Here is a 23,734-nt window from a genome sequence, read left to right on the forward strand (position 1 = left end):
TAGCCGGGGCATCCTTCAATCTCTTCTCTTATCGAACTGCAAAGCTGGGGGAAAAGTCGATTAACTAACCTAAAAGGACACTTGAGGGTAGCTTCCCGAATCCTCTCCCTCAGCATAACAACATCTCCATCTACCCGGAGTCCTTGGGCCAGGAGGATCTGCTGAGCAGCAACCACTACTAAATCTCTTATAAGATCTAGATCGAAAGAAACTTACACTCTAGCTATGACAAAACCTCGAGATTAGGACGGAACCCCGGGATTGTATTGCCCGTATAGATACATAGTAATGCGCGGACGTTGCTATGAGCACCAAGCCGTCCAGGTGTTCCGCATTGCTGTTTCCCTTTAATTTACGAAGGTGTGATTAGATGGTCCTGAAGTTGGCAGATTTATGCCAACCACAGATAGCAGCCTTGGATCCCGAAAATGCGGTGACCCTGGTAAACCAGGTTCCACGGCGGTACAGCAGGGCGGCCCCCACTATCCATTTCCAGCGCCACTTCAGACAATTAACGTAACTATAAAGCCTACCCTAAGGCGTATAGAATAAAGACTAATAATTAAGTACTAAGCCTTTATATATAGAAAGATAAATTTAGCTAGCTTATCTTTTTTTTGTTATAGGTCAACCTCTTTTCAAGACCCGGTGCGGTAGGGACAGGCAGAAAGGCGGCAGCTGACAGCAACCGCCCACACTCGTCTGAGCAACCAGGCTCCAGGTCGAGTCCGGTGTAGATGAGAAGTTGTGTTCATCACGTGACAGGCCGTAATTGACCTTCATGGCATGATAGATGGTGAAAACCAGAATATGGTTGGCGGGCATGCATGCAACGTGACGAAAAGGTAATGCTGGGCGCTGCCACAATTAATCTGAAGGGGTGGTTATCAGGGCCTGAAGTACTATGCAACGGCCAGTTGCGCTGCCGTATAGCTGCTCGTACTGGCATTGGGTGGCAACCGGCCATGGCTGAACTCTGCGCCTCGGATCTCGTCATTCGAGTTGTTGCCCATCGGGCCGGTGTCCTGCCCTGTCTTGGTGGAAGGACCGTTATAGCCAAGCTGAACATCGGGGGAGCTGGGATTCTCTGATACATTCCAGGGCCGGGCTGGTTTAACAGGGTGTCTGACTGCCATGCTACCTCCAACAGTGCGTAGAGCCAGGGCCGAGCCTCTGGGGGGGTTTGTGAAGCTGCTGGCGTCGGTGGACGTAAGCGTCCGGAAGAGGCGCTTGTAGAGTGGTCGGCAGACTGGAATACCAATACATATCATTGTTACAGAGATCTCGGCGGCAGACCAAACGATCGCGCGGACAGTATCCTCTGCTCATAGGGGATTGGTTAGCAATACTTCCCGGCCGCTTTTGTGCCGCAATCTGTTGGTGAAATTGAGGAGCTACGCACTAAGGTACTCCTGCTTGATCAGGTTGGGTAACTCCGTTGTTCTCTTGATACCGCAGGCGCCGGCACTCTGGTTGTAAGTCAGCATGGCAATACCGACAAGCCTGGTCAAGAAGAAGTGAATCGTGACCCACAAGATGCCGAGACTCAGACTGCCGGCAATAATAATCTTGTCCCTCTTGGGCATAGTAAGGTTCCAGACTAATATCCAGGGGAAAATGGCGAAGAAGAAGTCGACAAAGATGCAGAAAACTTTACGGGCATCATGTTAGCGATTAAACAAGAGGCCCTTCGACTGCCGCATGGTGGCACTTCCGACTTCTTTTGCAGGCACGCACATACTGGAAAGTGTGAAAGCAGCCGGCACGGAATTAATTTGGCAGAAGCCCCCTCGAATTCGGCGATCCCACAGGTACGCGGGCGGAGTACATTGCAGCCAATAGATGAAGACGACCGAGATTGAAGTCAACATAAGGCCTGCCATGGCAGCCCAGATTGCCATCCTATGCCATATCATGTTGGGGTTGAGAAGGCGCAGGAGGAAAAGACCGAGAGACCACTTCGCGACTGCCATACCAATGATGGCAAATGTTTGCCCGATTACCTCGAGCAGGACTGCCCGAACGACATCCTCAACGTCTTTAATCTCGAACGTGTTCTGACCGAAGCCATAATTTGCCGACAAATGTATGAATACTGTGTATAAGAGCAAGAGAATCTGGACAGACTCAATGAGCGAAAGGCTGTTTTGCACGATGGAGTTAATAAGGGCGGACTCGACTTACGAAGGCAATATTGTACACAAGGTCATCGACACCAAAGATTTTGACAATGAGGACACGTGTGTATAGTCTAAGGATGACGAAGACGAAAACGATGAATGTTAGCGTCCACATAACACCTAACGCCCACGGCGCATCGCCCTCCATAAGCCCTACGAGTTGTCTTGTATCTGTTTGACAGCGGTCATATTCTTGGCGGAAGTTATCCAAGGTCAAAAGTAATTAAGTGCTCTATATGATTTTTTCTTGGCTTATATCACTGTTATCTGGAGCTTAACCCACAGCAGCGTACAAATAAAGTTTGGCAGATGACGTTCCGCTGACCTCATGGAATGAACCTTCAACGTTGTTGGTCGCCTTGGCGGGTCGCTTTATTATCCTGGCGCATTTTTAGGAGTTATCCGTCCACTCTACCCTACCCTATATCTCGAACTACGCAGAGCCCTTTCATTCCTGGTAGCGGTGTACGGTAATTCCACAGAGGAAAATACGTCTCTTGTCGTGTGGGACCTATCTCCAAAGACCGTGGTTTGGTCCCCGGAGAACCCCAAAGGCGTTTTCTTCATTGGTGAAGCACTGGCAATTTCAGATTCGGGAATAATAGTTGCGGTCGGTATTAGGAAAAGTAATGGGGACCAACTCTCCTTCTGGCATTCATCCGCGGAAATCCGAAACTTTTCCAGAGGGCAAAAGACCTTCATCTATGCAGAATTTGGCCCTGAATCCGAAACTCTGCTTGTCGTATATCAACCACTTTCTGAGGAGGGCGTGGCGGTATGGATGAAGCGGAAAGGAATCGATCAGCTAAACTCGTCAGCTTACAGTCAGAAGGTTTGCACGTTCGCGGATTCCCTGGGGTGAGAGCAGCGGCGGCTTATGTCTCTGGGGACCGTCTAGCTGGTAGTCCAACCTCTAGGCCTCCAACTCTCGGCCACAACGCAAGAGCACGGGCAATGCAGCAAGTGAGGCTCAAGGAATCATCTGCTGTGTGCTAGACCCGACGTCAATGCAGTCCTCACTTCTTCTATTGTCAAAGCTCGTCTTGGGTCCCGAATTCAAAGCTGGAGATTCCACCTAGTAAGCTCAACGCAGCGGCCACTATACGGAACGAAATCTTGCAGTCACGGCCTTACGGGTCCTCAGAGGTAGCGCTTCGCACAATCATTTGCCGTCTCATGGGCCAGGCTTGATGCCTAGGGTAGTTGTTATCTGACAGTATTCTCTCTCTTTTTTCCTTTCTAATTTTGTCTTGCTTATTTTTAAGCAGCACGGAATGGGTTGACTAGAGAGATGGCCAAGTGTCGTTGATCTCCTAAATGATCACGATCTCACGCCGATTCCCGCCCTTCATAAACGCCGTCGCGGTCAGCCCAGTGGCATGAAAAGTGCCAGCACGCTCAAAAACTCCAGTAGTGCCGTCCTTCACTGCCACAAGAAGCAGCCCGCCGAGTGTTGGCGTACCATGGCTATTCCACTCGACCAGGGGAATACTCCACATGCCACCGCGCCAGGCAGTCAAGGGCCGGGAGATTCTCGTGCAGTTAGCCAAGTCCCCGAAATCGATGGACTGGGCGCTAGCAACGTCGAGCGACGAGATCACTGGCTGATCATCAGCAGTGTTCTCGTCTAGGTCGGCAAGGCAACTGTTTTGGCTGGAACCGTCGTCGGGCAATTGACCAGAGTCCTCGTCCGAACCTGGGATATACCCAAACTGCCCGTCTCCTCTCGCTACTGCCAGATTTTCGCCGCGGCATGCCACTTCCAAGATAGGGCCACGCAATCGGAGACAACCACCTTTCAGCGGACCGGTTGGGTAGTCGCGGTCCAAGGGAGTCACATTGACATCCACCACCTCGCACATTGGGAATTCTTGCTTGATACTTGCAACATCTTCCTTAATGCGCGTGTTGATGTACGACACGCTCCCTTCGAGTGAAGCCCATGACCACGACGGAGCCCTATAGGCGACGGGCCGAAAAGCCTGCCTGTATTTGTCTGAAAGCCAGAGCAACCTACTGAGAAGTCTAGAGCGCCACATGCCTGCAACGTATTGGTCCCCGCCAACCAGTTGTTGGAAGTGCGATGCGAGGCCGGACAGGGCAACCATCTTGTCCGAGAAGAAGGTTATTCCACAAGCCGAATACTTTTCAACGAGGTCGTCCCAGAGCATGTGATTTGTGGCGACACCTCTAGAAGATACTAGGCCGTGCCGATAAGCCTTTTCAAGAGAGGTTGTCTTTGGCGCTGGACCTATCCGCAGCTGATGCGGTAGACCTGCCGGCCAAGCCTCGCAAGCAGCGAGCTCCCGACATTCCCACCATAATTGGGTTCGTGTGAGACTCAGGTTCCGGCCGGAGAGATATGCTTCCTGCAATACCCAAGCTCTTCGACGGAGGGGCGAGTTTTCAACCGCGTCATAGTATGAGTTTTGGTCGATTAGGTAGTAGGCGGATGAGCGGCCTTCATTGTTGACCCACGTCGGATTGACGGTCAGTGGCAGTATGAGGGATTGAGCTCGGTTGGTGAAACTTGACATCGAGCTTTCCGATCTGCGGCGGCGGATATGTTGAGGATCGCATTCTGGTACACGTCTTTCATACGCCCGGCTTCGGCCAGCCAGTCAGCAGTTGAGTCCTGAACGATGCACAGAGAATCGATCCAGATGTATCGGATGTGACACCTTGTGGCGACAGAAATGGCTTCCCTGTAGCTCGTAGGTAGCTCCGAAATAGAAAATCCTGCTCGGAGTTCACCTATATTGGTAGTCAGGAGCTTCAGGGTCTTCGCCTTTCCCCAGCAATGGGACAAAGTTGCGTATGATTCTGCCATCGTCTGCTCCTGGGAGCAGATGATGAGCTTTGCTCTCGCCTCATCCAGCAGCTTGACCAGACGGCTAGGTCGGAAATCTGGATCATATGGTTGGCATTCTGGATGGGTTCGAATGCATGCGTTAAGCCACCGACGAGGCAAAGACCAGAAACTGGGATTCTGGAAGCCCTTTGGAGGCATAAGAGATGGTATCCTCTCTTGCAAAACTGCGAACCCTGTCAGTTTCTCTCCCGGAAAGCGTGCCTGAGCGAGTTTCAAGGCGGGACGAACAGTCTGCTGGGACTAGAATGAGATTCCACATCAATATCTCTGGCATCGCAGCATTGACCTCGGTGCCATCGACCGGAAGACGTATTATATCGCCGTTGGAATCCGGCTGTAGATCGCCGCTCTGCTTGCTGTCGTCGTTGCTCCCGTGGCCTTCCTCGTCGCCGTTGATATCAAGCTGTAGCAGGCCTTCGATCTCGATGCTGATAGATGGGTATAGAAGCCACTCAGGCCTGAAAGGCGTGTCTTTGTCTCCATCCCTGAATTTAGGATGATGAGTCATGATGGAGCAGACGTAGCATCCTTCGGCAGCTGCGGCCAGGACGCTCCTTCGAGACTGGTGGTGACGGCTCCACTGGTGCAATCGGCATGGTGCTGAGAAGATTTCGGCGCAAACGTAGCACAGCATCGCCGCCATCACTGATGGCAGAGCCGAAGGTGGAAGGACTCGATTCCTCGGGATGGTGGCAGAGTTAGATAGACCAAGGCTTTTTTTGTAATAATTCTCACTGCCACCGCGGCCCCGCACCACAGTGAGAACAACGGTGAGGCGAGGCAGAGGAACATGAAGCATCGATGCCCCCCTCATTTCCTGCAGACCACCGTCGGGGCAGCCTGCCTTTTCAATCCGACGCCCTGATTGGGAAGATGAAACAGGCAACGCAACCAGCAATAGACTTGCACATGACGTGGCGTCTGATGACAGGACCCCCATATCTGATGGCCCATCAGCTAGGTTGATGATTGGCAGGGGAACATCTTTATCGGACCGCAGTCATGCTCGCCGATTGTGGCTGGAGGCTGGCCTCGAGAGGTAAGTTAGAATACCTCCTTTCCGGCCCCCTCAATATTAGGGTTATCCTGAGTAGAGACTGAGCGAGCCTAAGCGAGCCTGAGCAGGGTGGGTGTGGGTGACCACTGACCAGGGCCGTCGGGGCAGTCGATGCGTAATTAAAGCAACAGCTTTTGTTGTTATTAGGGCGATCGCTGTTTTCGGATTATATATAGACCCCTGCAAATCGCTGTTTTATATGGGAAAAGGGTGGCGACAAGGAGGGGGTCCAACTTGAAGGTTGGCTTCGTAGATATATGTCAATATGTCACATGATGACAGTAGACACATCGAACACGGTCGTGCTTTATGAGCACAATAGCACGATTCCTAACCTCTTGAACGAGTTCCCTGATGCCCTGCAGGTTATTCTCGGTGCGCTCAAACCCGTTGTAGCTGAGGCTGAATTGGGTTTCAATGTCACTGTGCAGGCCGGTGAATCGTTCGTTCATTTCTGTTGCATACGCAATCAATCGGTTTTCCCGAGTGTTTCGAACACAAGAAACCTGGAATCCGGCCGGTCCTTCAACCGGTTCATGAACTCATCCATAAATCGGGTCATGACCACCCGGGTGATCCACTGTAGTGACTGCCGAAGAATGCGTCATATATGAGAAGTTGTGTGAAGAAGTGGGAGAAGAAACTAATTTGGAATGGAAGGGATACTTGAACAAATTCTAAGTGAGAAGGTGCAAGAGCAAACCCTTCGGAAGCTCGGTTCCTTGAAGAAGGAGCACACCCAACTGTTCCTCAAGGGTTTGGCATTTCAGAGAAGGTGAACCTTTCCTGGGCCCTCGGCGATGAGAGGTGGCTTTGACAAACTGTAGTACCACCTTCTATTCCAGATGACCGAGAGAGCATAGTCACAGAAGTAAACACCCCCCTTGACTCTAGCCCTGATCTCTTCAACATGAGTCACCTTAGCTCTAGATTTAGAATTGAATCTACCACCGATTCGAGGCAGTGAATAATTTTTGGAAGGGGCGGCATATTACACCTCTCGACGCCGTCTATGGAAAGGGCAGAAGGGTGGACCTTGGCCTGGACATCCATAACCCAGAACGGACGCCTATTAAGGTGCGCCAGCTGTCCCATCATACGCTCACGGACTAAACTATCTGGGAAGGTTCACTTTCCAAATTCCAAATTAATAAAGCTCGACAAATTGCCAAGGTTCGTTTACACAATTACATCCGCAGTCATGAGGATTCGGTGCTTTGCCTCAACTCCTCTGCCCAAAGGCTCTGGGCGCGAGCATCCCAATTGGTCACGACTCACTGGTGTTGGGGAAAAAGGGGAAATTCAGTAAGGCAGCACTGAACTGTATCGTTTCCTATTTCCACCCTAAACCATCACCATTCCCAAGGAATCTGCCCATCTCAACTTCACCTTAGCTCCACCTCAAAGAAATCGGAGCAAGGAAAACAGACCAACAGAGAAACGTCGATTATTTTCTCTGGTGGGAGAGAAGCCTGATGAAACACGTCTCCATGTAAGAAGAGAGGGTGGGAGGATAGGTTGAACCATTCCCAACATCCCAAGCTGCTGTCCGCCTGCCACGTCAGACTGCGCACCAAGAACTCAAACAACAGTGGTCAGACGTCGCATCCAGTGCCAAGACCTATACCACGAACATTAATTTTCCGGTTTCGTGAGATAAGCTTGGAGACGCATTTTGGTTCTGGTGATGAATTTTTTTTTCAAACCGCATCGCGCACCTTCATTTCCCTAAAATTGCATTGCCTCAGGCTGCTGGCCCTAATACCTTCCTCACTACTCACCTGTTCCGCTACCATCCAACCGCTTTCATCGAGGAATTATTTCTAGGAATGCCCGAATCTGCACACGGACCATAACGCCATGCGGCTCATGCGGCTCAACAGGGAGAAGGAGGCGGTGAGCGCCACCGTGGCGGGAACAGACGACAAGAAGAAAGAAGCACCTACGCGCCTCCTCTATGGCTATCAAAGTTTCTTAGTTTACCGCGTCATAGCCGTTGCCATCATATTCGTCTTCAATGTCGCGTGGTTGATTTGGGCAAAGGTCCAGTATGGAATCGTCAGAAACATCGGCACCATCCAGCGCGGGGATTGCGACGCGATCGAGAACCTAAACACCAGACTTCACGTCGTCATTAACGTCCTCACAACCATCGTTCTCGCGGCGAGCACGACCTTCATGATCCTCGCCTACAGTCCTTCGAGGCTGGAGATCGATGCCGCCCACGCCCATCACAAATGGCTCAGTACGGGATCAATCGGCTTCCGAAACCTCAAGTACATCTCAAGAGAAAAGGTGCTAATATATGTCATTTTGGTGCTATCATCTGTGCCGCTCCACTTATTGTACGTGTTCACGTTGGCTTTGAAGCTGTTGATACGCGACTGATGATATGTTTAGCGCCAACTCGGCAATATTCACGACAATGTCTGCGAACGGATATCGCTGGGCCGTCGTCAGTGAGCAGTTCGTCTTGGACCAGCAGGGAAGGCAACCAATCGTTTCTACAACAGTAATGCCCGCAGAAGAGCTTAAGAGCTTTCGAGACGTTCAAAGTTCTGTCAGTGGCTACGCAAGACTGAGTAACCAAAGGTGCGTCGAGACATACTCCAACGTCTATCAAAACGAATATCGGACCGTTCTTGTTGTCACTCCTAATATCCGCAATGATGAGAGCTTTCGAAATGTCAGCCAAATCTTCAGTCACGGGCTCTCTTATGCAGCAGACAACGCCAACAGCTGGATATGTGGACAGCAGGAACAGCAGGCCGCCAATACCACCTCCCAGCAACGATGCGATATTACCCCAACGAATGCACTGTCGGTACTCGACATTGCAAACTTCAGCGACTGGAAAATATTCGAAAGGACGGTGCTTTTCTGCCTCAGTGAACCGCAGGAAACACCCTGTTCGATAAAGTACTCGGGTGTCATAGTGGGATTGCTGATCATATTTACATTCACCACGCTAGCAAGCATGGCTACAATCCTTATCTTGGCATGGAAGAGCACAAATAAGTCTTTGGTCTGCCCCGGTGACGCAGCGGAGTCATTCCTGCGCGACGAGGATCCGACAACAATGGGCATGTGCCTTGCCAGTTGGATGAATGTCAGGAAACTCTGGAAGAGTCCCTCGTCCGGGAAAATGTTCAAAGCTCCTCAGTACCGCGTTTGGAAAGGCACTGGCCCGTATAAGTGGCTATGCTTGACACTCATGTAAGGTTTAGCTTTCCCTCCATAACTGATATGCCAACGGTACTAATTCTGTCTCCCTAGTGCGCTCCTTATTGTCCTCTTTGGCCTAGCATTTATTGCGGCGACCCTGATTACAGCTCGGAATTCGGGTAGAGAAGTCAAATTCTTCAGCAACTTCGGAAAATTGAACCACAATCTTAGACCCATCAGCAGAGGCTCCACCCAGGGGGAGCTTCTTGCCGTAGCAGCTACTTCAAACGTACCCCAGCTTGTCCTCGCATGCTTCTGGCTCATCTACCAAGGTCTAGTTTCTTGTTCTGCATACGCAAGAGATACGGCCCGGTTTACTGACGACGGCCAACGGCTCATGGTCTCGAAACCCGACGGCGAACAGAGGGAGCTGTGGTTGTTCCATATGCCATGGGCATACGGCGTAGCTCTGTTCTTGTTACAAACTCTGATTCACTTTCTTGTCTCACAGTCCATCTTTGCAGCTCGGATAGAGACGTATGACGAAGACGGAATCCTTGACCCGGAACATTTCGTATCCAGCGTCGGAACTTCACCAGTTGCCATGATGTGCGCTTTGATCGCATTCACTATCCTTCTCATCGTTCTAGGAAACGTCGGGCGTCAACGGATACCTTCTTCAGCCCCAGTTGTGGGAACTTGCAGTGCAGCAATCAGCGCAGCCTGCCACCCTACTCACCGCTACGAAGGTATTGAACATGACAAGTTGAAATGGGGGGTGGATAGGGATAGCCATTGTTCTCTGGGAAGAAGTGCTGATGTCACTTCGTTTCCGATCCCTGGCTATTTATACACTTAGAAGAGCATAATCGACTCAAATATTAGATACAAAGGCTTCCGGTGGGAATTTTCTCCCGTGTATCCAATTTCGATTCCTTCGAGATTTTTGTCGTGCAAAACTCAAGGTAAGAAGGTAATACAATCCATTGCGACTAGACAGCCTTGTGCGGAATTACCTACTTCTTCTATCTTCATAAACACGTAACTTATTCGAGTTATCATACTATATAAACTAGTCATGCATACTCAGACACACAAATAAATCGAATGAACCCGTACCCAATGCAGTCCGGCCAGTGCTCCGGTCCCATCCATGTAAGCAAACAAAAAAACAAGGACATCCAAAATCGCACAAAGCCCATCCTGTGCTCTATAATTCCAATAAAAGAAAAGCAGCATCGTGTGGAACACCTCGATCGGATTCCCCAGTATCGTACCTCGCCTTCGTATTCCTCTTCCTTAGGTAAAGCGGTGTGGAGATTGGGAAGGAGCCTAAGGATGTCCTTGAGATTCGTGGGATGGTGTGTTACCATGGCGAGTGTTGCCACGGGCGGGCATTTCTTGAAGCCCAATCTCATCTGCTGCCCTGCCCTCTTCCATGTCAAAGTCCTTCGGACCAGTTATTCTGCGCACGAAGAGTCGTAGGGTTGGCATGGAAGCGGCTATGATGGTAATAGCGGGCTCGGCAACGCCCCAGATGGCAAGCTGCATACTGTCTCCTAGCGGATCGGTCCAGGATTAGAGCAAAATTCCCAATACCTTGGTTCTAAGAATACTAACCTGTACTTCCAGGGGCGATTGAAGGAAACTTTGAGCACTTGATGAAGGCAGCCATAGCAGCACTACGCACCGTCTGTTAGAGAGACGACACTTTTCTTGTAAGTAACAGGAAATATGGCACTTACAAGACGCCCATGCTCATTGCAATAGCACATCCTATCTTCTCCTTCGTGTTCAGGTTTAGAGGCATAAGAATCTTCCACGGCAGGACGGCAAAGGCCAGATCCAAAATACCCGAGTACGCTGTTTGCCAACCGCAAAGTTAGTCACTCTCTTTATGGCGGTAAAAGAAAAAGGAAAAGAAAAATCCAAGGAACCGCCTAACGACAATAGCATACCACTGATCGCCACCCCATATATAATGTTAATGGATGGATCTAAACACTTGGCCTGAATAGAGGGGTTCCATAACCCCTCGAGAGGAGTGCACTGGACCCAGAACAAGATCCCCGCCAACACGAAGGAGATGTTCATGCTGAAAATAGCAAACCAAAGGAAGTATGTGACCCAATCTCTCTTCTTCGTAATTCCGAGCAGGGTCATGGCGAAGGACGTCTTGCTCCATGCCTGGCTGAGCAGTGCGAGTGTTGTCGAGGTGAGGCCCAGGATGATCAGCTTTCGGAAGGTACTCGTCGGGTCGGTTGGGGGTGTTCGGGAGGTTGCAATGTCTATTATCATAGTTATGATGATTCCGTTCGCGAAGAGTGCGATCTATTAAATAATAGGACCAGTAGTTAGCGCACGGCCTGTCGGAGAGAGCTGGGAAATGAGGATAGGCCAACCCAAGAAGTGAAAAGAACGAGGTCATCGCGATGGAGGCCTTGGCCGCGATATTTGTAGTAGAGACGCAGAAATATGAACAAGGTCGCCGAGGATATCAGGATCCAGAAAAGGCTCTTGACCGAAGGGTCGGCGGGGTGAGACTCCATGGAGGAGGACTGCGATGAATTCCAGGCTACGCCGCTGCAATGGCCCTCTAACCTCCTGGAAACTTTGCAAAAAGATGTCGAGCCGTTCGTGAACTTGGATGGGTACTTAAGAGGACGGGAAATGCCACGCGTTTTTCGCTCGGCGGCGGGAAGAATCTTGCCAGGCAGCGGATATGGATGTGCAGTGAGGATGGTAAAAAAAACCGGAAATGCTCTAGATCACTTGGGTATGACAGAATAAGACCAAACAACCATATTTTAGGAGAGAACAATGCCGGGTATCCAACGTCCTGGGATGAAGAGGGGTTGACAGGCTCTCACTTGCATTGTCAAGGGAGAATCAACGGTCTCAAACCGGGGCGCAGGACGAAATTCTCGAAATTCTTCGTCAATCATTGGCAGCTTTGCAGCCGTCTGTTGTGACGAGATTTGCGAGTGGTTGTGAGATCGGCAACCCTGCGACGGTTCATTCGGGTTCCGGCTGGGAAGATCGAAGAAAGCGGATGCAGGGTCTCAAAGTGCCCAATCGAGAACGGAGTTTGTTGGATCGACAATTTGTGGGGTAATGCAATTGAAAAGACTTGCATGCATGGAATAATATATGAAGTGAGAGTAAAAAGGACTTGGGACACATCCGGGTGTTTCAACTGGCAGATGCACCAAATCAAAAGCCCGACCACTTTTGGAGCATTGGCAATAAGCTCCATTTTCGGGCAGCAGTTTTGATAGAGGAACTTCCGAATATTACGCCCATGCCAGAGATTGGAAGATATCGCGGCGGCGGTAAGGCAAGTAAGCGGAGGATGGCTTTAATGTCAAACTCAGTCGAGAGAGATCAAAATTCACCACCATGGACGATGCTAAAGTCGTAAATTAGTAAATTTATATTACGTTCTTGAGTCTTCGGATATTTGTGGTGTGGCAAGCTCAAACTTCTCCATAGAGGTTTCCTGATTATAGAACTATTTATTCTCAAGCCTCGAGAGGATTGCCAATTGAAGTAACATCGCAAGGCTTATTGAAAAGCAAAGACAACAAGATAATAGTGGAAAAGGGATGCGACGTCACCAGGGCAGCTCACTGGAGCGATCTGCAGTTGTAGGGAGAAGAACCTTGGTTATTTCTTGGTGTCCCGCGCCAGAACCTCGTCGAACTGCTTAAGGAACTTGCGAGTGGCAACGTCTTCTTCCAATAACCTCTTCTTGCCGTCCTTGATATAGGTCTCGAACTCTTTCATACGTCCGGTAACCTGGCGGAACTGTCCCAGGGATACTACCTCTCCTGAAAGACCACCTTGTCCGTCAGTCCCGAAACAACCTTGCGAAGAGGCCAATCTGCACTATAAGCCTGCGTCTCGATTTCTTCCATCGACGGAGTAGGGGCTATGATTGTGGTTTCGGGAGTCGTCACGATTTTCTCCTCCTGCTGACCGTCCTCTGCAGCAGACCATGGCTGGATTGGCTGAGCGAGCATCGTCCGAATTTCCTCGGGAGACTTATCGAGGTCGACTGGGAGGCGCCAACTAATCTCCACTGCTGTAACTTCCGTGACTACGATGGCACGAAACAGGTCTCGGAGGTCTTCCGCCGCATCGTTGGCAAGAGGCGGGGCGGATCTGTTGTCATCAGAAAACGATCGGAAGTGGTTATCGTGCTCCATCCATGAGATGAACTCTTCGGCCGGCCCGTAGAGGATATCAGGGTCGGCGTCGTCCCGGCCAGGGTTCAGGCCAACCATATTGGACCACTTGTTGGCATTGATCCTGTTGAGAAAGAGCCAGGGAAACCAATTGATCCGCGCATCCCAGCAAGAAATAAGGCCAGCCCACATATCATAGACAGGGGGCTTTACGACAGGTATCGCCTGCAGCATCCTTCTGATATCCTGGTTGAGTGGCTGGTTCCTGGGATTATCAATATTGCGATTGCATCGCTTGAATGCTTTCAAAAGTCCGATGATGTCCTGGGCCCGGAATTCGTTGAACCAATAGGGAGGAACCATCTCTATCAAGTTGAGAAGTTTCCTCTGAGCCTCGTGTCGAGTCAACAGTTTAAGCTCGGGGGGAGGGAGCTGTGGCAAGCCTGTGGGAACGATGGGCTAGAGTATGAAGATGAGGGGAGGGTGATGGTGTTTATATACTAGACTCTGGAAGTTCCAACATCTGCCAACTTCATCAGTGAGGCAAAGCACTTGGCTCTTGCCCCATTTTCCTTCCCAGATGAAGTACTCGAGAACCATATTAAACGATTCGGAGACGGCTTGGAGAAAGAGCTACGAGAGGAGACGTCTATCATGCCATGACATTGGAATGTGGGTTTCAAGGCGATACGATTATCTCCCACTAGTAACTGTCATACACTCCTTACTCCGATGGTTCCTTCTCCACGTTATATTCCAACTTATTTACGCGATGATTTAGGACCCTCTACCCCATTCGAAATTACTTTATCTACCAGTCGTCACATTCTTTGACAGGTGTGCACATACTCAACTCTCCCTTGAGATTCTTGGAATAGAATGGTATTCATAGACACACCTTCTGGTAAGAGGTCCAGTAGACGCCTATAATGGAAGTAGGGGTTTAGGCTATCTGTACGTGTTCTCCGGGTTGCTCTTTCCTGTGGACATCACGGTTCTCGACCGTAGTCGCGAGGCGCATGGAATACGTTCTACCCATCCTTCCGTTCCCTCAGTTATCCAATTGTATATCCGCTATTCGCAGCACTTATGAATAATCTTTCACCTCTCTCCTCAGTCTTAAAAAGCCATTCTTTACGCCATTGTATCTTGCAAATTCCTTAGATGGCCGCTTGCATTCATTGAAGATTGTAGGTCCCTTTCCTCACGAAGTGACTGATTAACGCGTAATATAAGTCTTTATTCCCTTTAATTTCCAGATCTTGCCATGAGCCCATCTGTTCAGCCATGCGCTTCGAATCTCATCACGATTTCATCGGGAAGCGGTCTCTACCTCTACCGTCGAACTTGCCACGCGCTTCGGAATCAGAAATGTTCTCTTGGTAAAACTCGGTCTCCCCAATAGTACGTGCCACATCCATAGTACGAACAAACCTGCTGTGTCCTATACACTGCCCCAATTGCCAAATACAAACTTAAACGCATTTCCAGATCATGCCGAGTCGCTGGAAAAATGAAAACAAGGATCCCTTCGGGATATAACCTGCATAGGTGGATTCCCACCATGCTGCGAACGTATCTAATGTAGTCAACACGTTAGTAAGGGTATTATATGAACAGTAAATGGGTCATGTCTTCTTACCGGCCACAGGCCCAAGTTCACCAAAGCCGAGGGCCTCAACGGTCCAGGGAGCCATGAGCACCAGTACACCCACTGCAACTATGATCAAAAGCCCTGCAACAATCTCAGGATGGTCCTGAGCAAAAGAGAAGCACGCTTTCGCTGCGGCTTCGGCCGTGTCGATGGCCTCGGAAAAGGCCTGACCTAGCTTTTCACGGCTGTTCATGATCAGATCGACCAGGCGTTCGAGAACTCGCTTTGCGATACTCTCAGTCCATCCTTGGGGACCAATGGACTTATCCACCTGTTTTCTCAATTCCTGTCCATTCTTTTCGGTGTCCTTCAAGAGCTCTATGATCTCGTCCGCAATTTCTTCGTCCGATCTGCTGGTAAAGTCCGAACGAAGACCAGCCGGCTGCTGAATCAGTGTGTCATCGATTCCACAAAAGTGGCTGACGAGTTGGGTGAGTCTATTCATCGCAGCGTTTAATCAGTTGACAAGGCCGATAAATGAGGAAAGGCAATTGGATAGAGGAACGAAATCGGCCGAACTTGGGACCGAAATATTTGAGAAGGAACTTGAGGAAGAAACTACGTTGGGTAGAGATGAGATGAGGCGATCACAGCAAAATATGATATCCGTTTGCTGCCTGATTCAATCACCTGAACGTCGTTACACAAACCCCGCTCCATCGCGTTTTCCTTGTACATCTCTAACTCTTTTCTGAGCAAAAAGAGACAAGGGCTACAGAAGCCGATTTCGTAGCCCGAGTGTATGGAGAGGAGACCTCTTGTCTTATGTCCCTCTGAAGGTTTGGATTGTCATAGCCAAGGGTTCAAAGCTGGCTTCCGCCGTAGACCATTGTGGCGTCGGCAGGCAGCATCTGCCAGATACGGATATGTGCGGCACTGCTTCATTATATTCCTTCCTTAAATCGACTTATTACTAACTTCTAGGGTCTGTCGCAGCATGCCATTGAACTATGGAAAGCGTATTCTCGTCTCAACCACCTGTGAGCCTCGATCTTACTTCCAAGCAACCGTGCCGGATAAGGACGTAGAGAAGTGTTCTATTGATCTATCTATTCCATACTGAATGGTGATTTTCTATACCTTTATGCCCTATTAATACATGTCCCGCCTCATCCGCGGCCTTGTTATTGCTTTTTTGACACATCCATCCAAAATACTCATTTTCCGAGTTTCATTCCAGCCACTCCCGTCTCGATCATCATGACCTTCACAAGGTCATGAAGCGGCTGCGTAGATTCATGTTCAACGCCGTCGAAATAGGACAACCCCGCCCCGCCGTCCTTCACAAACCGCTCGACGAGGCAGTGAACTATCCAGCCAATACCTGGAGCATGCAGCGCCATTCCACTTCTACTTAGCTCCTCTTTGTCAACCCTGTTCATAAGGTCATCCCAAAGGTCTCTCCAGCGGGTCGTGGCGCGGAGAATTCGTGGAGAGAGGAGGGAAAGGGTACAATTCAGGACGGCGGAGACAGCAACAGCATGGACAGCTAGTAAATGGCGTTAGGTTTACAGGCTTTTTTTTTTTTCGGAAAACTTTGAAGTATTACGCGGTGTAGGCTAGGGCTGACCCCCAGAGGACGACTCACCGAAGATCAAAATTTCAAGATCTTTGACAGTTAGGGCGCGCAAGCTGCGTAAATGTGATGTACGAAGCCAACTGTCCCCTAGGAGGGCTTCGACGCAGAAGCGTGCTGAAATATTTCGCTGAAGTGACGCGTTCCCATTCGAAGCTACGAGTTCTTGGAACTCCATCGCGTCTTTGGCCTTCCAATACAACCTTAGGCAAGGAAGATCGCATTGCAACTCGTATATCGATGCTTGAGGCGGGCAATGGAATGAGCCACTCTGCTGCCAGTCCAGAATGAATAGGAAATTCGTTACTCTGAAACTTATTTTAGTATCGCCATAAGTTTAGAATCAGGAAATCACGGCGCTGCAACACTCACCTAATGCAAGTCTCCAAAAGAATAAAGTCCTCCCATGACGGCACATTTCCCTCGGGTGTTATTGCATGCTTTATCCTGGTGAACCCAAGACCTCGAACGACCTCGAGTAAAGCTGGGAGCCGCACCTTGCGACTTCTTCTCCTGGCGTCGGGCCTACTTGTGATCCACTGGCGACCATAAGTAAGCATAGCTGCTTGCATCAAAGCGACAAGTTCTCGATTTTTCCAGACCGGCGTTTGCAGAGTCCGCTGGAGGTCAACTTGCTCCTTCAATCGACTAAACACATACTCCTCTGCTATGTCGAAGCAGGCATCGCGCTCAGCGACGTCCTCGGTAGGGTTGTAGAGCGACCCGCAAAGGAAGGCGGACACCAATAGCGCCGGGTCGGCAATGTCGATGTCAAAGGTGGGGCGGTGAACGAGGGGGATGACAACGTTGGTCCACCTGAAGAATGCAGATAGGTGTGACTTTAAATTCTCCGCTGAAAATATCCTCTTCATTGTCGGCATGTCTATGTCAGGAATGGATGAAGCATCTTGAGGGCTGTGATCCGCATGCGTCGATATCCGAAAGCGGTCTAGGTCGTCGACTAGCCGGACGGAGCAAAGCGACAAACTGTCGAAAACTAGATCGGAGCCATTGCCTGAACTCGGGGTTCCCATATCCAGGTCTTGAAGGAAGAGATCACCATAAATACCCTGTGTGAACTCTTCGAGATAGTATTGATTCATACTCCACGAGAAAGGGCCATAGTCCATTGGAAAGTCTTCTGCCACTGGTATCGCGGGGGATGCATTAGATGGCGGCGCGTCCAATATGTCCTCACGTGGGTACTCATCCACATTGTCTTCGTCGATCACGGACTCGACCATGGAGGATGCGTGGGGGTCGGAAACGCCAAGGAGAAAAGGAACCGCCAATCTGGTAGTGCCCTCCGAGGCGTTGGTCGCCGTTGAAGAAATAAGCTCATCGGTGACGTGCAGAGAGGGATCTTCAAGACGTTTGTAGGTGCATTCCGAGTCGCGGGATAGGCAGCGGGAACACGGGTTACCGCTATCACAGGAGGATTTACTGTGGAAACAGGCATCGCAGGCCCTAGGGCGCTGGCCACGGCGGGCTGCTGGTGGGGTTTCATGGGTAGTTTTGTGGGGGCAGCTCAGGGTGTGTTTTCGGCAGACATCTCTGTGAGGACCCTCGGAGAGACGACGTTAGTGCGTTGCAGTGCGGCCTGGATTCCGTGGGTTTACCGAATGGTATGCTCGTTTCTTTCCACCCTACCGTGTGGGGGAAACAGAATACGGGAGGGTGTTGATCAACGGGTGTACGTACCTCCGACTGAAGTTCTTGGAGCAATAAGGGCATCTGAATCCCTCCGCCGCAGCGTCTAAGGGCTCTTAGTTAGTACCGGCCCCCGTGTCTACCCTATCGGTGCAATTTCCCCCGGGAGGTGGGACCATGGGACCACGGTGGACTAACGAATGGCTTCATGTCGTCTCAGATGGCTCGTTCTCTTGTATTGTTTACCGCAGGTCATGCACGTTTTCGGCGCAATAGCGCCTTCGCCTGCGGGTGATGTCGATGAAAACATCCAGGTAGGGAGGACGCGGGTCTACTGCAGGATCTGTAAGACCTCGATACAGGGCCCAATATTGTAAATCAGTGTCAGTGGCCGTTTTTCGGTTCCAAGAATAACTTTGGGGGGTGCTGGTGCTGGGGGCATGGATTCAGGTCTTGATGCAAGAGCGAAGTGAGAGAATATGAAAGGTGGGTTTTGTCCGGGCCGACGACGTCACCGAATCCGATCTGGGACGTGATTGGCCAGATGTAACTAAAAGGGCTGAACACTCAATTTTGGCCAATCAAAGATGCTTTCTGGACCTGGGGAATCTCCACTGCTCACGGAATATTCCGGTGGGGCCCGATGGGTTATTTCCGCCCCGCGCAATCCGGTTCGGCCAGAGTCGGCAGGAATCGACTTTTATTTTATTTTTTTTTTTTCTTCACTCTCCTCAATTTCGGCTCTTAACATGATCGGTCACGAAGGAAACAGAATCTTGGATCCGGCGTATCTCGGGCGGTAATACCTTCTCGTTGAGCAATCGATTTTGACGAGAAGTCCGTATTGCAGTCGGCTCTTTCAACACGGGCTTGAAAACCGGTTCGTTGCTTTGGTCGGCTCAGCTTTCGACCTCACAGTGTACGAGGGAAGTGGTAGAAAATGATAGAAGAAATTGGGTTTTATTGCAGAGTTTAGCGCTGTTATTCCCCCCCTTTCCCCCATTCTAACAGCCGATGAAGAGAAGATTTCAACCAACCTAAACCACTCCAATGCCCAGCGCCAAACAGCGGTTGGCTCACAAGCAGAACTCGACAAATTCCATCTATACCGACGCTTGTTAATTGGAAACAACCAGCTTCTTTTCATCTCCAAGAAGAATCGGGGCAGGCTGGACATCGCTGACGCGTGCGGCATTTTCCTGCGACCCGTTCTCGTTGTCTTGAAGCTGGAGCTGCTTGGCAAGTTTGCGGCGGCGGAAGACGTCGTCGACCAATCGGACAGTGGCGAGGGTGACGCCGAGGGTGAGAACGCCGATGTTGACGCCGAAACCGCGCCGGTACTTGGGCTTGTCGTCGGATCGGAAGATTTGCGCGCCATAACTGAAATACAGTCAGAAATAATTCTTTTTAAAAAGGGAAAACAGGAAGGTAGGGAGATACGTACATGCCCGCTGTGTTCGCACCCATAATTACCCTTTTTATCGATTTCCATGTCAGTATCTTGAGTTCTTCGATTCAGTGCAGATGCAGTCCGGCGACTTACATGGCCATGGCGAGTGCTCGTTCCTCAGAATCTTCGCACGTGAGAGACATCCAGGCAATATTGAGAGGGTGAGAGAAAGTTCCAAAAGTCTGGGTCCACACAACGCCAAAGTATCGTACGCCCTTGCTGGTCATTTCAGTGAAAATTCGGTTCATAACGTAGGCGAGCAAGTGCATGCTGAGACCGGCGATGGCGGTTTCTCCTCGGCGGTTGCTGCACCGGGTCAAATTAGTAAGAAACACGTGGCAGCGATGAGCCGCATCGGAGCGAGAGAAAAGAACTTACAAGTGGTCGGAAACATAGCTAAAGGCGTAGGAGGTAGGAATCTGGAGGAAAAGACCCACGGAGGCCATGGCGTTACTCTTGAGCGCTTCATATCCGAAACTCCTGACGATGGTGGGCGCGTAGGTATCGAATGCACGTTGGGGACCGTTGTTGCAGAGCGTGATGATTACGTGAGCATAGAGGCGCCAGTTCGAGAACTAAACAAAAATTCATCGAAATGAAAGGTGGTGCAGTTAGAATTTTAATTCGTAAATCGGAGATTGACGAACCACTGGGGCGGGTAATAATGAATAGTAAACAACGTGGCGTCGGTGTGTCTACGTGGGGGTGGAAAGAGTTAATGCGAACTTACGGCCTTCCTGAATGCCGGGCGACCAATCGACTTCTTCTTCTTCCCCTTCATGGGGTCGTCGCGGATGATGCGCGTGCGGAGAATGTGGATCTCCCGCTCGGTAAACAAGGACTTGCCGGGGACGAACGTGCTGCATGGGTTCTTGAACGAATCGGGGAGGAAGAAGCCGAGAATGAATCCGCTGAAAATCGTAAAGCAGCCCATAAGCACGAATAACCAGAACCATCCAGCCTTGCCACCCACGCCGCGCATATGCAAGATACCGTACGCGAGGAGCTTCGAAGACGCCTGGCCGAACTGATTACCGAAGTAGAAGAACATGACTCGCTTCGCCGTCTCGCTTCGTGTGTACCACGTTGATAGCGTCCAAAGTCCGCCAGGGATGAAGCCGGATTCGGCCATGCCCAAGAGGAATCTACAAGCAACAAAAGAACCATAGCTATTCTGGAAGGCCTGGAAGGTGCTAACAATACCGAAAAGGAAAAGTTGCAGGGTGATCCACTTTCCGGGACCCACTCGGTACAGAATCATGTTGGACGGGATCTCGAACAACACGATGCCCTAGAAAATATCAGGAATACGATTCATGGCGGCGGCAGTATCATTTGAGACTTGGGAAATCACGGACGAGTGAGAGCATCTGCTGGCCGACGTTAAACTGGTTCTGTGTGATGCCCACATCCTCCATCATGTTATCCGTGATGGCGTTGGACACGTTGCCACGATCCAATTGGAGACCTGGCGGAAGTTAGAAATGAACCCTGCGTTTTTCAACCTGCAGATTATTCCAAATAAAGCAAAGGATTGGAATTACAGAAAAAGCCTAGGGTTAGGAGAGGCATAATAATGAAGTCCAGCCTGCATCCGGGGGAGTTCAGTTAGTCTCAAAGCTTATTTCTACGTCGTGATTACACAAAACCACTCACTTCCGCTTCGCTTTGCGCTCCTCCTCCGGTGTCCAGTCCACCGTAAGAGTCAGGGACTCCTCATCCTCTGGAGGGGGAGGGAATTTGTCGGGGTTTGCGAGGCCCATCGTAATCTCAGTCAATGGGAATAAGCCGGTCTTCCGCGGAGGTGTTCGTCTAAGTCGTATGAATGTCCGAAAATAAGCAGCAGGCGCGTGATTTGCATGAGACGGCGAGTGCCAGCGTGCCGGATATCCGGGCTCCTTTTAGAGTTTCCCCCATTTCGTCGATCCTCCTCATGTCGGTAGCTTTGTGTCATTCGATGGGCTTCAAGAAACATGGCTGATCGGAGTTGGAGGGCGTGGGTCGCGAAGCAATGGTGAAATGCAAGGTGACGAGCACGCAATTCGTGCGCGTTGGAGGGGCCAGATGGAATACTTATACGTTTTGAGTTCCCATGTGCCCGCCACAGTTGGCCAAGAGCCTGGGGGCTTCAGAGCTTGGACGACAGTTATTAAGGCCTCAACCCTTTCTGGAGTGGGATGGGGACTGGGCCAAGACGACGCCAGACGAATCACACAGGACGATAACGTCGAAGAAGGGAACGACACTTTCTTGGCCATGTCGGCGACTCCTTGAAACCAGGGAGGACTGGTCCCCGAGACGGGGTAATGGGAGTGGTGAGGAGCTGTCCAGCTCCGCAGATTCTCTTGGCTGCAGGGAAGGTGTGCTGCAATTTTTGCGCTAGAACCACTACGCCAAGGTGCCAAGGCGCCAAGATGATGAGACATGAGCAACTGACGAAGTCGGGACAGTGAATGCAGCTCTATCGCCGTAGAATATCTCCCAAATCTCCAACCAACAAGCGGCGAGCACATGAATTCGGACTGCGAAAGAATGGAAAATATTGAGAAAATGTCCGCGGGGGACCACCTTGGCACATTCAATTTATTGAAGGTGATCTTCAGCTCAGCTCTCGCCGGGACCGCAGAGAGAAAGACGGCCAACCGCGCATTGAAATGGATGCGCCCAGTTCCGCAGACGGAATGGCTACAGCACGGAGCCTGCGACCCCGACTGACTTGAGTGACTCGAGGGAAAAGTCTTAACAATTGACTTGACCCCGCCTAGATGTCGCCTCCACGGTTTCATTCGTCCCGGTTAACCCTGGCACGGTCTTAGTCTCGACGAATGTCGGCATTGCCTAGCGTGCAAAAGCTTGTCCTTTCTGGCGCCATCAGTGGTCTTACCTGTTTATTAACCAGCCCAGATTCGACGCGATTGAATGATTCACATCTAGAGCTCTTGGGGGATGCGTCTCCATTTTGAATCCATTCGGGTGACGTTCCGTGTCTCAGCATACTTGAGCTACGCATGTTTCTGCTTCATGGGGAAACTGGGAGAGAGGGGGGAGAGAGAGGAGAGGGAGGGGAGAGCCAGGGGGGCTGGATCAATGGCAAGGGAGAGGGCATTCTGGAAGGAATCCAAAGGCTTAATATCACCCCCACGTTCTTGTGAGGTTACAGAAGGTAAATGCAAGGTAATCATGGTAATCATGATTCCCCATCCCGCTTTCCACGGTCTTGGCCTCTGCATCCCTTCTTTCGCATCTGATTAACCAATGTCAAAGAAATTCCTCAAAGGTGGGATGTTTTCAAATTTCAATATTTGCTTCCGCTCGGTGACGAATCGGGAGGAACTGGTTCGCTGGTGGCGACTTGCCAAGCTTGTATTTCCCACCAAGCGTGACCACCTTCCGAATTCAGTCGAAAAGACCCCAGAAACTTTGGGCTTCGATGGAAGATTCATCAACCACGAGACATAAGGCTGCGTCAATACTGCCTCTCATGTCCGAACTACGGACTACGCCGTACGGAGAAGGCAGGGGACTTGGTGAGCGTTTATTGTCGTCATGTTGCGACCCACTGGAGCAATGTGAGCTTGTGTGCGGGATAATAGAGACCTCCTCCTGCCAGTCGAGACTACTCGATGGTTCTTCATGTCATATCATCAGATACGCATTCCTAGACTCAAATGATATGGGTGTCTGGGGCCATGGCGTCAGATTGAACCAGTCCCATGCCCTCCAACTACCTTGTATCCCATGGTCAACATCTCGAGATATCCTCAACGCCGCTTGTTATTAATACATCAGCGCCCCGGACGCGCCTTCCCCATCATCACCACTCGTGACAGCCCATCCCTTATGTACCAAAATTCGTCAGCAAGCTTTCACCCGTGGTCAGTTGACGCTTGACGCGTTCGGTAATCACGATGGTTACGATCGTTCCAGCCCTCGCCGATTCGAT

The 23,734-nt window shown here is 50.6% G+C and overlaps 6 protein-coding genes across 6 annotated transcripts; 1 reads left to right on the plus strand and 5 right to left on the minus strand.

Moving 5' to 3' along the window:
- Positions 1–902: 902 nt before the first annotated feature.
- SAPIO_CDS10299 (uncharacterized protein) lies at positions 903–6,561 on the minus strand (the record flags this gene model as incomplete). The annotated part of the gene is made up of 8 exons (XM_016783909.1): positions 903–1,321; positions 1,403–1,651; positions 1,976–2,057; positions 2,185–2,333; positions 3,514–4,761; positions 4,935–5,087; positions 5,281–5,632; positions 6,406–6,561. 8 exons carry the CDS (start codon positions 6,559–6,561, stop codon positions 903–905), a joined length of 2,808 nt encoding a protein of 935 aa, XP_016638751.1.
- A 1,408-nt stretch (positions 6,562–7,969) lies between these two features.
- Positions 7,970–9,807, plus strand: SAPIO_CDS10300 (uncharacterized protein; the record flags this gene model as incomplete). Its single annotated transcript, XM_016783911.1, has 4 exons — positions 7,970–8,454; positions 8,510–9,325; positions 9,386–9,712; positions 9,786–9,807. The coding sequence occupies 4 exons, from the start codon at positions 7,970–7,972 to the stop codon at positions 9,805–9,807; spliced, it is 1,650 nt and encodes a 549-aa protein (XP_016638752.1).
- A 799-nt stretch (positions 9,808–10,606) lies between these two features.
- Positions 10,607–11,572, minus strand: SAPIO_CDS10301 (uncharacterized protein; the record flags this gene model as incomplete). The annotated part of the gene is made up of 4 exons (XM_016783912.1): positions 10,607–10,833; positions 10,895–10,956; positions 11,020–11,137; positions 11,233–11,572. The coding sequence occupies 4 exons, from the start codon at positions 11,570–11,572 to the stop codon at positions 10,607–10,609; spliced, it is 747 nt and encodes a 248-aa protein (XP_016638753.1).
- A 1,523-nt stretch (positions 11,573–13,095) lies between these two features.
- On the minus strand, positions 13,096–15,560 carry SAPIO_CDS10302 (uncharacterized protein; the record flags this gene model as incomplete). The annotated part of the gene is made up of 4 exons (XM_016783913.1): positions 13,096–13,920; positions 14,360–14,385; positions 15,005–15,040; positions 15,104–15,560. The coding sequence occupies 4 exons, from the start codon at positions 15,558–15,560 to the stop codon at positions 13,096–13,098; spliced, it is 1,344 nt and encodes a 447-aa protein (XP_016638754.1).
- Positions 15,561–16,674: 1,114 nt separating this feature from the next.
- SAPIO_CDS10303 (uncharacterized protein) lies at positions 16,675–18,551 on the minus strand (the record flags this gene model as incomplete). Its single annotated transcript, XM_016783914.1, has 4 exons — positions 16,675–16,747; positions 17,064–18,183; positions 18,393–18,447; positions 18,540–18,551. The coding sequence occupies 4 exons, from the start codon at positions 18,549–18,551 to the stop codon at positions 16,675–16,677; spliced, it is 1,260 nt and encodes a 419-aa protein (XP_016638755.1).
- A 908-nt stretch (positions 18,552–19,459) lies between these two features.
- Positions 19,460–21,554, minus strand: SAPIO_CDS10304 (uncharacterized protein; the record flags this gene model as incomplete). Its single annotated transcript, XM_016783915.1, has 7 exons — positions 19,460–19,721; positions 19,885–20,097; positions 20,170–20,366; positions 20,522–21,082; positions 21,150–21,259; positions 21,336–21,379; positions 21,448–21,554. The coding sequence occupies 7 exons, from the start codon at positions 21,552–21,554 to the stop codon at positions 19,460–19,462; spliced, it is 1,494 nt and encodes a 497-aa protein (XP_016638756.1).
- Positions 21,555–23,734: the final 2,180 nt, after the last annotated feature.

The sequence above is a fragment of the Scedosporium apiospermum genome (genome assembly GCF_000732125.1).
Source record: "Scedosporium apiospermum strain IHEM 14462 chromosome Unknown SEQ_SAPIO_0165, whole genome shotgun sequence".
Lineage (NCBI taxonomy): Eukaryota > Fungi > Ascomycota > Sordariomycetes > Microascales > Microascaceae > Scedosporium > Scedosporium apiospermum.